The 14,548-nt window shown below is 35.0% G+C and overlaps 1 protein-coding gene across 1 annotated transcript; it reads right to left on the bottom strand.

Moving 5' to 3' along the window:
* Positions 1–1,504: 1,504 nt before the first annotated feature.
* On the bottom strand, positions 1,505–12,989 carry LOC113231925 (sodium- and chloride-dependent glycine transporter 1-like). Its single transcript, XM_026466467.1, has 12 exons — positions 12,912–12,989; positions 12,648–12,795; positions 12,185–12,463; positions 11,869–12,085; positions 11,668–11,782; positions 8,886–9,065; positions 7,099–7,288; positions 6,751–6,944; positions 5,996–6,127; positions 3,153–3,287; positions 2,032–2,184; positions 1,505–1,802 (listed from the first exon to the last, which is right to left on the bottom strand). Exons 1-12 carry the CDS (start codon positions 12,987–12,989, stop codon positions 1,662–1,664), a joined length of 1,962 nt encoding a protein of 653 aa, XP_026322252.1. The 3' UTR covers positions 1,505–1,661.
* Between the last annotated feature and the right edge of the window lie 1,559 nt (positions 12,990–14,548).

Below are 14,548 nucleotides of genomic sequence, written 5' to 3'. Positions count from 1 at the left end.
ATAATCTGAGATGGCGCTACCATCGCTGGTGCTTATTGTCACTTGTCTTTGATGCTATACTGTAATGTGGTTAAATGAAATTTACCGATGAAATACTCGTTAAATATGTATAAATGATTTAAAAGCAATATTGAAGGAAAAAACCTACCTGGTGTGTAAAAATACGGTACCTATTGCAAGATTAGTAACAAACTTTCACTAAAATTGTATTGACATCTATTTATTCATATATAATTGTTAAATAATGACTTTGACCAGAGTAACTTTGAATAACGTTGTAACTAGTGTTAAATCAACATAGGTAGTTTTTTCTTCGATAAAACTGGTTTAAAAACTTACCAGTTTCAAGTTCGTATAGTCTTTCCAAACTTTTAATTGACCATAACAAAGCTACTTTCATACTCCCACATTTTTTTAGTGCTACCACAAACTTTTCTGTCGTGTGCCATAGACAAAAAATACCGCAGAGTACGTTTTGTTTTATCAAGTAATAATAATGTGGGTGTATATAACATGTATCACAAGCATATTCTATATAATGTACGTGTATGTGTGTTATTATATTATATACGTAGTAAGTTTTACGAAGTTTGTTTAAAAGTGTATTCGGTTCAATTTATACACCGTTTAGCTGCCTTGTGTACCATTAATTGCCCTTAACCTGCAACTCCGTAATAATTTGTAAGGTTTACTGGAAGAGATCCTTGTGAAAGAGTTCGTCCTGGATAATACTGCCATTTTTGTCGCCAAGCATTAATGATAGCATTACTGTGTTCCGGTTTTGAAGGGTAAGGGTGCAATTACAGGCACATGGGACTTGTCAACTTATGTCTCAGGATGACGGGCGCAGTGATAGCGCCCCTCAGATCTTTGCGATCTAAAGCTCTGGGTAGCACTAACTGTTATGGACACACTGTTACAGCAGGTAACTGTTATGGACAGGCGTGTAGCTTACCATCAGGCGCACGACTTGTTCGTCCCGTCACTTGATGTTATAAAAAAATCGCTGTCTAGCGATAAGGGCGCCGATTGTATCTTTAACTATGTCTTAGCATTGTTAAGGTTTTATTATGTCATGCTTATTATATTCTATCCTATTCTAATAATAATAAATATAATAAGTTAATAACGCACACACTCGTACTCCCACATTAGGGAAACCCAGTATCGCGAGTACCATGTACACACAAACAACTACAAAATACACCCAAACTCAGAGAAACATATGTAGGCCATAATACAAATATTTCTCCCGGCACGGAAATTGAACCTGAGACCTCAAACATGTATGGTAGCCGTTCGGCCACGGGAAGTTAAGTCTTGTAAACAATGACTAACGCGATAAAAAATCACATGTTTAAAATTTGACAAATAGGAAAGAAATACAACAGTGATAATACAATATTTAAAATTCCGAAGCCAAAATAAATACATAAATAAAAACAAATTACTCGTACAAGTTATTTTAATACACATACCTCTTTAGATATAGTAATCATTTGCCACGTTTATCAAAAGTTACAAATTAACGTTATTTTCCAAAGATTTATATCGCTTCTCAAAGATTTAATACAGTAAATGCCACCAAAAAACAACCAAATAACAGAAAATGCACGATCATTGCCGTCACTTGACTTCACAAATAACAAATTAAGTAATTGTCACATGATGTAGCGAAAGCTACCATAAAAAATGTCATAGGCTACATTCTTTGACCTTATTTTGGTGAGCCGAGGGACCTGGACAGTGGATGCAACAGATCGCTTCCACGCATTGGTGGGTGTGAATAACGCTTTGCCTCGCTGGAAAATATATTATTTTGCTAAGAAATTTTAGACACAATAGTAACATTAATGTCCACTTACACTGAACTTAAGTACCTATGTCTTAAACCAATTCTGAAATTGATAAGACACTCTCAACACAATGCATTAAGTCTTTTGCATTGCAAAACTTGGTTTAGTGCAAGTGGACATAAGGGGTGTTCGCAAAGTCTTCGAAGATATAAAGAATACTTTGAACAATACTTACGTATCCTTGCATGCTGATATATATCAAACAAATAGGGAACGGAATTAAGGTGGAAATCCCAATCACCCAACCAAAAAGATTAGCGGTCCATGGAAATACGTAATCTTCATAATACGCACTCGACCAGTGGATAAAAACAAACGCGAGGATACCCTGAAGAAGAAAAAATAATTTTAAAGTAAAATATTGTATAATATAACTAGTTTTCTTTTTACTATAACTGTAATTCGGGAGTTCTCTGTCTGAGTGGATATATCCGTCAAACATATACGACAGCCTTAAAATATTAAGATTTTACCACACTCTAACCGACAATTCCTACAGTCGGCCACCGAACACGTCTAAAGAGCAATAGTGCGGGGTGTGCGAGGCAAGGGAGGGGCGGGTGCGAGCCCGAGCTGCCATACACTCGCTCGGGACATAAACTTCAGAGTTGCGACATTTACGTTAAATATTTCATATGACTGTTGTAGTGATTTAGTGAGTAGAAAATGTTGTACATTGTGCTGTTAGAGACTGCATATCATCATTTCGCATAGATAATAGTTATTTTTGGTACAAGTGCGGAAAGTTCTTCTCTTACGGGTTTCATAGAACCTTAGGCAAAAAATACAGCTACTGTAACCAAACAAGGGAGTAACTACAGGTGAAGAACTAAGAAAGTCTTTTTGTCCACATTACTTGAGTGTATTTTATGTAAGTCAGCTACTTTTAGCTTTTTATTTTTATTTAAACTCTTTTAGACATTTTACGAAATGTTTCTGTACAATATGCTGTGCTGTATAGAAAATAAAGGTTAAGTTACGGCCCGCTCATTTCTGCCATTACGACGCTAGATATCGGTGTGAACGGGCGCATCGCACGCGCACTTTAACTAACCAAACGCTGTATTATTGAGCTATCCCTATACAAAGTGGTGTATACGTCACACGTACCATATTATGATGTAATCAGTTGGCTATGCTACTAAGCGAGTAGGCTTGTTAAATAAGATTCAGAAACTTATTGCAAGATTCTTATTTATCTTTTAAAATTGAGATTCTTGCAACTTATTGCAAGAACCTCTGATATTAGTTAGAGAGAATATTTTTGTAGAAACGAAACCTAAGAAAAATACTTACCATACTACCAAAAGGAAGTATGAAACACCAAACAACTTTCCAAAATAATGTCATGTATGGTCCGAACTTGATATTCATACTTGTCAGATCTCGCATGGCTTTGTTGATACCATAACTCCAGGATACTGATACGCACTAAAAAATACTTAGTTTAATATAGATTTTAAGGCTTTCATGGTGATTCACTAAACGATTTTCCATAGTCACGGGTTGATGCAGCGTGTAACCGTTCCGAAATATCGTGAAAATAAAAAGAAATCATATCGTGGCAGGAAACCTGTAGGAATTAGTGATAATCATCCTTATTTGAAAACTACACTTCGCATATGTGATCATACTTAAAATGTGCTTTTATCACAAGAAAGTAAAAAATAATACGAACTAAATGAAGCTAATTGTGTATACGTGAAATTTTATAACCCTCCTACTTAGAGACCTCCCCACACTAGCGTCTTTCGAGCGTTTATCGAGCGTCAGAGTCTTGCCAGCACATGCACAACGTCGGCGCGACGTCTGCGTGGCGGCGACGCAACGCGAGTGTTGAGCGACTGCCGAATAGTACCGAATGTCGAGTAAACACCGCGCTAGCGTCGCAACAGTGCAGCGCCGCGCCAGCGCAACGTTTTTTTGCGGAGAAGTACATACAAATGCACAACGCACTAGCGCTTCTCTCCAACTCCAGTACCGTTGTGATCACGGCCTAATCACTATGAATATTTTTGCTCTGTATGTCCATGGCGACATAAAAACAGTTACTTCGTGAATCAATAGATGGCGATGGAATCTCCTTTTTTATGGGCCATACAATTTTAATATAATTTTTCAGAACCCGAAATATATTTCATAAGGGGAAAATTTATTTCAAATTTGTTTTTATTTTTGTATAATTTGCAATAAAATAATAAAAGATTAAATTATTGCAACAAAGAAGAAAATGGTGTCCACTAAATTTCATTTGACACATTTACTTTGTTCTTGATTAATATTGTATATTACATATTACCACTATTACGACAGAAAAGTAATAATAAAAACAATTATTTTGTTATCTCCAAACACATTGGAGCTTATTATATCATTCATATTAATAATAATGCAGCTTCGTAATAATAAAGCTTAAATGAAACCGAATAATATTTTGTTTGGAAAGGAATGTAATCTGAGCTGTCAAAGTCATGTCAACGTCATTTTATCTTGTATTACTTATCTATTATTGGTTTGTGATTTTAACAAAAATGGCGGGTTGTTGAAGTTACGGTTTAAATTGTGTTGTTTTAAGCAAAGTTTTAAACAGTAGTAATGGCATCAATATCTCAATTTGTTTATCCCGTCTCCGTCCGTCATCGAGTGTGTTCGGGATTCCTTACTTGGTTTAAGACTGTTGAGCTGTGTTTTTGGATTCTTGTGTCTGTGTTTTAACTGTTGACCCCTGCTTTCCCGATTATAGTGCTATTTTGTTGACCTCGGCTTGGTTTCTATCCTCTTAGTAACATTAGCGATACTTATCATGTTGTTTTAATATTATCGAGTGATGTTTGTAATTGACTTATAATTTTATTGTTTTTTTAAGTCACGTCAAAGTTGATTTTCATTGAATAAATGTTTGAAAAAAGAAATATAGGAACGTGATTTGAAAACAAAAAAATTGTATCATTTTAAATTAATGTTCGTTAAATTTAATATCCCTAATAAAAATAAAACGCCCCCGAGAACCCAGTAGAAAGAATGAACCTATAGATACATGTATGTACAGGAAAAAAATAGTTCTGGTGTTACCCGCATGGGGCTCTTAGGTATGAATTGAGCTGATAACTCTATATCAGCATATATAATGTACTCTTTGGTTCTGACATTGTAGAGATATAACTGAAGCGCAAAAAACGTTGCGCAGACGCGACGCCAGAGCGGCGACGTTACCCGACGTTCGGTACTCAGCACTCCGCCAGGTAGGCGTTGTGTCGACGCTGTGCGTGCGCTGGCAAGACGCTGACGCTTGAAAGACGCTAGTGTGGGGGGTCGTGCATAAAAAAGTTTTAAAAAAGTTAAAAAAGATTCTACGACAAATTTCATTCGTAGAATCTTTAAATCCTCTCCTGAAAAGTTGTCATTTTACAGGATGTGGTCTTATTATACCAAGCGTGCAACTTCGGGTTGCTATCATCATAAAACCAATAATAACTCGAGAAGACTGCTAATCTACATACTACATACAGGTTGTAACTCGGAAAAAGGTAAAAATTCCGTCTTATATCTAGATCAATAGCCTGAAAGTGTTTATATTGTGTACATGGCCATGAATATCAATTATTAACTCCTCTTTAATATGAAACATAAAGTCAAGTTTTTTTCTTATAAAATATTATTTCAATATTGATCAAAAAGTAAAATTATTTTCTGAATTTTAACATATATGCGTGTCAATAGATGGCATTCTATGTACAAACTAATTTATAAATTAACTTCCTATTAGGTATGGGTAGATTGAGCTAATCCTAAACGAAATAATAGCCGATACTATCCATAACAAATCTGAGCAATAGGTGCCATCTAGTACCTTTGTTCGTTATCACAAGAAATTAGAGTAGCGTTGATACATTGCAGCTTGTCAATGTAAAACGAATTAGTTACATAAATAGCAATTTGGTACTCGTCGCGACATCTAGTGTATCAATAGGTACTAAATATCGGACTACGCTGTTGCAGCAGTCCTTTTGAGTTATCGGTTTTGGTGATAACATATCACCAAAACCAAAAGTTTCTTAAGGGAGTTTTATGTTTTACTTTATATGCTAGGTTTATGTCATGCAATGTAGAAAACAGTCTGTTTTAATAGAACAACGTACTTCTAATACGCCAATAATAAGAACACCCCAGGAGGCCGTATTCCAGTCCACTACGGTTAGTAAGTATATTCCTCCACTCCGGCACATCGGGATTCCCAGGACGAATAAAACAAAACAAATGAATGCTGAAAGCTAAATAAAATGAAAGTTAATATGTTTTTTATTTATACGGATACTTTTTGCCTACCGCTTTTCAAGCAGAGGTCATGGCTTCAAATCGAAATTTCATTTGAAATTTACCATGAGCTTTTCAGTGAAGGAAAACATCCTCATGTAACCCGCTCGTCGAAGACGGCTCACAATACTCTGAAAACATGAAAGTCCACAACCCGCATTGGGCCAGTGTGGCGAACTTTGGTCTAAAGTGTAAACCCTCGTCTGAAAGGAGATCTGTACACAGCAGTGGGATGTACTGACGAAATGGGTTGATGATATTTTTAACCGACTTCAAAAAACGGAGGGATTTTGCGAACCGATTTTGAGGATTATTTTTTGTTGGAAAAAGGTTACCTCTGTATTACCCCATTTAAATAAATATGAAGAAAATATTCCACCTCTAAGGATGGCAAACTAGAGGATGAACCGGTTTCGTGCACTTTCCGATAACCGATCTCAATAAAACTTGGCAAATAAATGTAATTCCACGGACTTTTGAGGTCGGTTTTTGTTTATTATAAGCAAATACTGTTGAGTATTTTATTGCTTTTTAACAATTTAATTATATAAAATGTATAAAGAATTAAACTGCAATTAACCTTCCACTCTCCTTTCATAGGCCAGTAATCCAAAATTGCCGATTTAATTGCTGCTATACCAGCAAGCTGGCTGCCAATGCCCAAGACGAACAACATTGAGAAAAACAGGATCGACCAAAATATAGGTAAGGGCATTTGAAGTAACGCTTCTGGATACGCCACGAACGCCAAGCCTGGGCCGCTATCAGCAATGTCTGGGTGTAACAATAATTCGAATTAATATTATTTTCAAGACTAACTAACTGGCAAAAACACGGACCAGTGGTACCACACCGTTTTCCATCCTCTTCAGTTTGATTTGTAAAGCATATTTTTCTTATTATTTCGTAATTTCTTAATTCAACTCACCATCAATGCTGACGCCCATTTTATACGCCTGGAATCCGAGAACGGAGAATATAGCAAAGCCAGCGTAGAAAGAAGTTAAAAAGTTTGCCAGACTAACAAATACTGCGTCGTTGTAACTATTGTTGTAGAAGTTATTGTACGAAGCTAGTGTGACCAGAGAGCCGCAAGCTACTCCAAAGGAATAAAAAATCTGTGGACAATAATTTTTATGTAAATGTTCAAGAATTCAAACTAGTTCGATATTGGGTGTAACAGTTATGTTATTGCGTTATTACTGTCGTATGACATTTGGAACTCACTACGCATACGAATCTTCAGTGTCAAATAAAACGAAATAGAGAAATCCCAATAAGGTGATCAAGGTGCTGAATTAATTACCAAAGTTTTTGCCCATTCATATCCAAATGTATTGTATTATAAGATTAGTAAAGCTGTATTAAGGTTTTATTTGTAGCAATATTTTCATTGTATACTACTTAAACAAAGTTAATTGAAGCTCCTATAAAACTATAAGTAAGTCACTGAAGTTCGTAATTGGTACTTAATACTTCTTTTATAAAAATTAAATAGATTTCTATTTGAAGTTAACTAGTTAATTAGGCGGTGGAAAGGTTTTCGAAGTATCATTAATGCTTTCAATCTATCCTGAAGCTGTGATTAATGATTGTACGCTAGACATTGATCGTCTACCGAATAAGGTTCTATGAGTAAGTCATCTTAATACAAATAATTTATCTATCCAATTTTGTTTAACCTCGTCGGACTATTGTATAGTCGATTGTTGAGTAAATCACATTTCCTAATTCAAAACATTGTTAGTTTGAATTCATTGCTCACCGAATCATCAGACATAATTTAATATATTCTAATTTATTTAAAACTAACCATATTTAAAGAAGAAACTATTTCTTCGGATTGAAATCGCGTATATTTGTTTTTTCAAACAAACTAACTAATACGTCCCATACATACATATGTATGGGACGTATTCAGGGTTTGAAACGTACGCCTTTTTCCCCTCGGGGAGACGGTCGCAGCTAACTGAGATTGCAATTGCAATACAAACCACCTTATTTAGTGAAAAAATTGCTTTCGAATGTGTAAAAATCGCGAAAAACTAAGAAATGGACAACTACATACATATATTTCATTCGTGAGCAAATTGAGGACAATTGTATCTTTATAAAGGAAGCAGAATAAAGCTATGCGTTTAACAACCAACAGTAAACTGTCATTTCGACATCATCACGCCACTTATCCGTTCGCCACAAAACGGTCTTACTGTGAAAACCAGATTTTCAACTCAAACGCTTTTTAGTACTTTTAAATACACAAACGGCTTGACGCCAAGCGGAGATTTATTCAAAACGATGTTGAAAATAGCTTTCCAACTCACTTCTAGAAGCGATCAGTGAATTCTTAATTTAAAGTCAAAGCTATTACGGTCTATATTGACAAGCTAATTGACAAGACTTTAAGCTTTATATATACCGTGCATTATTTCATAGTAACAGCAAAATCCGATAGGGCTAGGAAAAGATTTACCTCGTTGCTGAAACACAGTTCTTCTCCACTCCATTAGACAAAGGGCCGTATTAGCGACTTTTGTAAATTTTTAGGTGATTTCAGCGAAATAAAAATATTGTACCTTACGCACCTTTAATCAAGTTTTGTTTGGTTTTAGAAACGTTTAGGTACTTATAAAGTTATTAGATAAAGAAATACGCCCCAACTTTATTTTCGTACAAACTACATTATGGTTGGACATCAACTTAATAGTGACATACCTGCGAGGCAGCGTCACCCCATACTGCAGGTTGTGTAAGCGCTTTCCAATCTGGCATTAAATAGAACTTAATGCCATCTACAGCTCCTTGCAAAGTGACTCCTCTGATAAACAAAGCAGTCAACATTACGTATGGGAACAGTGCTGTGAAATACACTACCTTGCCCATTAATTTGACCCCCTGAAACAATACATTTATTTGTTTTCACACATACATACACACACTTCACGCCTTTTTCTCATTGGGGGCTTGCTACGATCCTCACACACATTTTTCGTCTCATCAATACGCATCAATGCTTTCATACACACTCATGGGTTACGGGTACTCTTGTCCTGGTCTATGGTATACATATAATTACATAATTACAATACAATTTTATTTTAAGTACAAGAGCGTATTTAGACTTAATTAAGTCTATATACGTTCATGCGAGCGTACAGTCATATATGTACATGAGATACCCATAGATATAGGAAAAAAGGGGAGACATGTAATTATGCTATGTAAGATCGGGTACCGATGTCGCCACTTTTTAGCTTATGTGCAATTCAAACTTGACGCTCTATTACCTATTACCATAACTTAAAGATTTTGATTGGGTAAGGCTTAAAACGTAAAAACGACGTAACACTATTTAAAATTTAACAAAATTAAAGTTACAGTCACTTGAGTAAGAGTTATATTACAATATTTTATTTATTTTTTAAATGCATTTGCTATGGAAATTTAAACAAAATCAGAAATAATAATAAGAAAACCAATCTTTCGATTTTCCTGCAGCTTTAATCCAACCTCTCTTTCTAAAAGAACGAGATGTTGATTTAGAGATTTTTAAGTTTTTCCAATGAGTTCAAAATAAAAATTTTGAACTCATTGGAAAAACCTAAAAATTAAAAATACTCTACGTTTAATCTACGAGTATAACGTAATTTAAATATCTAAATTATCTAAAACAATAATACACATACATTTTACTTCAAGCAACAGCAATATACAAATTGACATGAAATTGAAACGGTTGTCCGAAATACGAGTTGTGTTAAAGTTACTCGAAATAAAACGTTTAGTAATAATAATAATAACCCTGACCCCGGCCGACTGTGCCATTGCCGGGAACATACCTCCCCTCCCAATTGAAAATTCAAAATTAATCTTTTAGGCCTTGGGAGAGGCGAGAGACTAAATAGATATAATAGAATAAAAGAAATCAATTTAACGTGAATGCTTTTCGCTTCGATATTTTAGGGACTTTAATTACAAAAATCATATAAGAAATTCGAACATTTCAGTAAAAATATATTGTCGACAAAGATCAGTCATCGTAAATGAACATCACTATATTTGAGTGTAGAAATTTTATGGAGGCAAAAAGAAAACATTGAATTATAATAGAAATAGTAACTAAATGCAAATAGCCGGTGGAATGTTATATCACTGGCTTTAAAATTTTTGTTTTCACTACAATTTTTACAAGATGTATCGCTACAACTTTGCATTTTCATATTTTACGAGAGATCTTGTATGTACAGCGATCGCCATGTCACTGTGGCGATGTTTGTAGGCGTGTCACCTCGATATGCTCATTTTGATCATATCGAGGTGACACGAACCACGCCCACATACCAAATCTCCCCTTTTTTTCTATATCTATGGATATCTACCTTACCCACGTAACATGCCCAAACCGACCTTTTGGTCCTGAGAGCCATCTTACGTATTGGAAAAAGGAATTTCAACTTTATAGAGTAAGCAATACAGTGGAGTGTTGCTTGAAGATATCTCAAGCAACATATCTTTAAAACCAATACTAAATTTCGTCATTTAACTTCCAAGTAAATAGGACGAGCGGCTTGTGTCGACTGCCATTAACAATACCCGTGGTTCGATTCCACGAGCACTGTTTTGTATTAGCATTATATTTTTAACAGCATTGTTTCACTTTTTAATCACATCACAATATTTGTTCACTGGAAATTGCCTAAGGTGGACGAGTAGATATTATTAGTAAAGCCTAGGGTGGGTATGGATAGTATAACAAATCACGAAATCGTTCTGCAGTTTATATACGATCGTGACTTCTGTGATTACGCTTTGTTCCACGTTTCGTTCCTATTTGTCTATTCAGTTTTAGTTACTTTTAAGGTTTAAGTGACTTTCAAAGTATTCTTTCTTGTTTTAACAAACACTTAATGGAATTGTTAAAATTAGAAATTATTGTTCTGTATGAACAAGACTTAGACAAACCTTACATCTAACCTTTAACCTATCCAGACGTTAAAAAAAAAAACAATATTATATAGTTATGGCTAAAGAATATTTTATTTTTAAAGTGAACCATGAACCATGTTTCACTCGAACCATGCTTGCCTCAATTTGCAAAGCAATCCTTATACCGTTTGGCCACGACGGCGTTACTAAAGCTGGTTGAAATTTGTGTTCTGCATTTAAGTAAGAACCATACGTTAAATATCAAATTCGCATAAAAACTTTCTTAAAATGTCATTCATTAATGAGACGACCAGGGAGTCATACCAAAATAAAGTTTTACGGCTCACAGGTTAAAGATTAAGTTTGTTTACCAATTTTCTCCACACTTTTGTGCTCAGAACCAAAAGGTCGACAAAGTCGGCTTGGGGGGGTCAAGTATCTTGTGTATATGATTGTACGTATTACGTATTTATATATTTCATCTTACAAACGACTATTATCACCATGAATTATATGTTTATCGTTACAATACCAAAGTTTGTATACAAATTAAAATGTTAACACGAGGTACCTGAATAAAACAGAGGAAGGCAATAAACCATGAAAAGAAAAGGGTGCCAACTAATGGCCATTGAACGGGTCCGAAGTCATCCCAAGTAGCATTACCTTTACCGAGCACGTATTCACTGTAATATTGAAACTCATTTGTAATCAAAACGACAACATTTTTAAAATAAATTATTTTGTTGAGCGAACCATAATTATTTTTTACTTATAATATTCCTCAGATGCCAAAATTCGGTTAAGTCCAGTGTACCAAAGTTGAGGTATCGATCCATTTACACAATGCGTAGCATTGAATTCTATCAATTCTTTCTCAATACAAATTGATTTTATACTGATGCATTGCCTATGAAAATAAGTAAGATCATGTACAGTATTATTATTGTGTAATCGACAAAAAGTGTCGTATTGCCCACTGTAGCAATCTGAAAAACGTGTGATTTTGTAAACTTTGTTGCGTAAACATACTACGGTTAAAATATTCAAGAAATTTCTATTTAAAGCAGACGAAGTTAAATACTCACTATCACTGTTGAAGTAGTTATTACACGACCCCCAATTAAGATTTCCAGCTACAGATACTAAAACATAAAAAAGAGTCCAAGCTACAATGATCATGTAGTATACACAAATTAAAGTCATGACCATTAAAGTACAGATTCCCAAGCCACTGAAGAAAGGTCCTATAGCAGCAAACGCTTTTATTGGTCCTAAACCAGTGTACTGTCCAATGTATAACTCGAGGAAGAAAAGAGGAAGACCGATAAAGACCAACATGATCAAGAACGGTATTAGGAAAGCACCTGCAACAAGAAAATGCTTGTCAATAGTAATAATAATAATTTGATTGCATTTCCAAAATTTGTATTCTTCAAAACTTTTATTGTTCAATCATGTTTTAATCTTCAATGTACTGTGATTTAATAGTTTAGTTTTCAATGCTGGTCTATGATTTTAATAAAGTAGAATAAGTTTGATATAGCTTACCACCTCCGTTCTTAAAAATGAGGTATGGGAACCGCCACACGTTCCCCAGACCGATGGCGTAGCCCATACAAGCAAGTATGAATTCTAGAGGCTTACCCCATGATACCCTATGTACAGCGTTCTGTGGAGTATCGGCCAAAGAAGGCTCCTGCGAAATAATTCACAACTCATTAAAACTGATTGTATATACAGACAGCATGCAGTAAACTAACTAAATATCCACTGTCCACTTCAAATTTATCATTAAATATATATTGGACAAACCCTTGGAATTTCTCTCAGGATGGTCGATCTATTTATCGAATCTGACTGTAAGCTTGTTTTGGAAATAGCTCGCGACATTTCCGCGAAGAAAAGCTTGAATCACCAAATATATCGTTCTTGATCGTCAAACTCTATTTTCTGCAAGTATCATCATGTCTAAAAAATTGAATCGTGGAATGACGTACAGCTTCCAGTCATTAAAATATTAGTGGCCTGTATTTAGGCGGGGTAGCAAAACCGTAAAAAAAGGTCAACAATACTTCTTGTAGTTTTACAGGAGTGAACTTTTATTTTTTTTAGGATCAATTGGAACCAATTGAAATCATTTTTTCGAAAATAAAAGCCAATGCAACGATAGTAATCGGTTAAAATAATTAATAAATAGTAGTAATCGGTTGGTTAGTGGGCGGGGTCCGCGTTACCTAGCTTATGAGCAGATGCTCCCATGAGTGTCAATAGCGCGTCAGTTGTCGTTCGAATGTTCAAGAAGATTGTTTTGTGAAAAAATATAGAAATATGCCATTATATCGTGTCGCGTAAGAAGGCCACGTTTAAAAAATACTTTGGGAGTGATTTAATTTCATGAGTAAGTACTGAAACTCCGAATTTCGTAACATTTTGAACAATAGGTACAATATTAATATTTCAATACAAGAATATGTTGTGGCAACCCGCTTATAATAATATACATTGATTGCTAGCCATCGCCGCCGTCAAAAGAACAATTCGAATGACGCTCAATTAATTACGTTCTTAGTTTTGTCACAGACATAATCCATATATGCAATTTTGTTTTGATTTTTTTAGTTTCCCGCCAGATCCTTTTTAAATTAGAAATGGACTGACGCAACAGGCAGAAAAAGCTGGGTACCTACTAAATGAAACGCCATGCTATAGGCATTTTATGACATCAGATTATATACCTATGAAAAACAATAGAAAAATTCTAAAAGCAGGGGCAATTCTCACGCAAGAAATAAATAATTTGGTTAATCGGGTAATATACGACATGAAACTCAGGGTCGCCTTCGCAATTTATAGACCTCATCTAAATGTGAAAACATTTTTGAAACATTGTCAGTTATATTTCGTCAAGTTTTCTTGAAACAAATGATTCGCTTCTTCGCCTTCGGAAATAAGTATCTTCATTTTCTTGACAAGCTCGTCGGTGCTGTAGGTGTTGTTATGTTAAGTCAGTTCAGAAAGAGGTAATTGTTGAACAAATACGTGGGCTGCACTATAAGTTTCTGGAATGAATGACAAAGAAATGCTATAAATGGTCAGAAATTAATTTATTTTTTCTCAAAATGTTCTCCGTTAGCGTTAATGCGGTTTTCCATACGAATGAACCAATTTTGAGTTTTGATAGTTGGCCGCGACTTTTATTTATTTCCAAAAATTAAGAACCAGTTTAATCTTTGGAAATAAATAAAAGTCACATGGTGCTAGGTCGGGACTGTACGCGAGATGGCTCATAAGGTCAACGTTGTTCACCTTTAAAAATTCATTTGTCTGTCTGACCGTGTGAGAACTGGCATTATCGTGGTGCAAGATGATACGGCGTTTTCGGTTATTTTTAGGGAGTTTGTCAATAACTTCCGGCAAACAAATGGTCGTGTACCAATCACTATTCACGG

Source organism: Hyposmocoma kahamanoa, unplaced genomic scaffold (genome assembly GCF_003589595.1).
Source record: "Hyposmocoma kahamanoa isolate Upper Pololo Valley unplaced genomic scaffold, ASM358959v1 66, whole genome shotgun sequence".
In the NCBI taxonomy this organism is placed as follows: domain Eukaryota; kingdom Metazoa; phylum Arthropoda; class Insecta; order Lepidoptera; family Cosmopterigidae; genus Hyposmocoma; species Hyposmocoma kahamanoa.
Note: the sequence above shows the minus strand (reverse complement) of the source record. Positions and strands in the feature narration are given on the sequence as shown.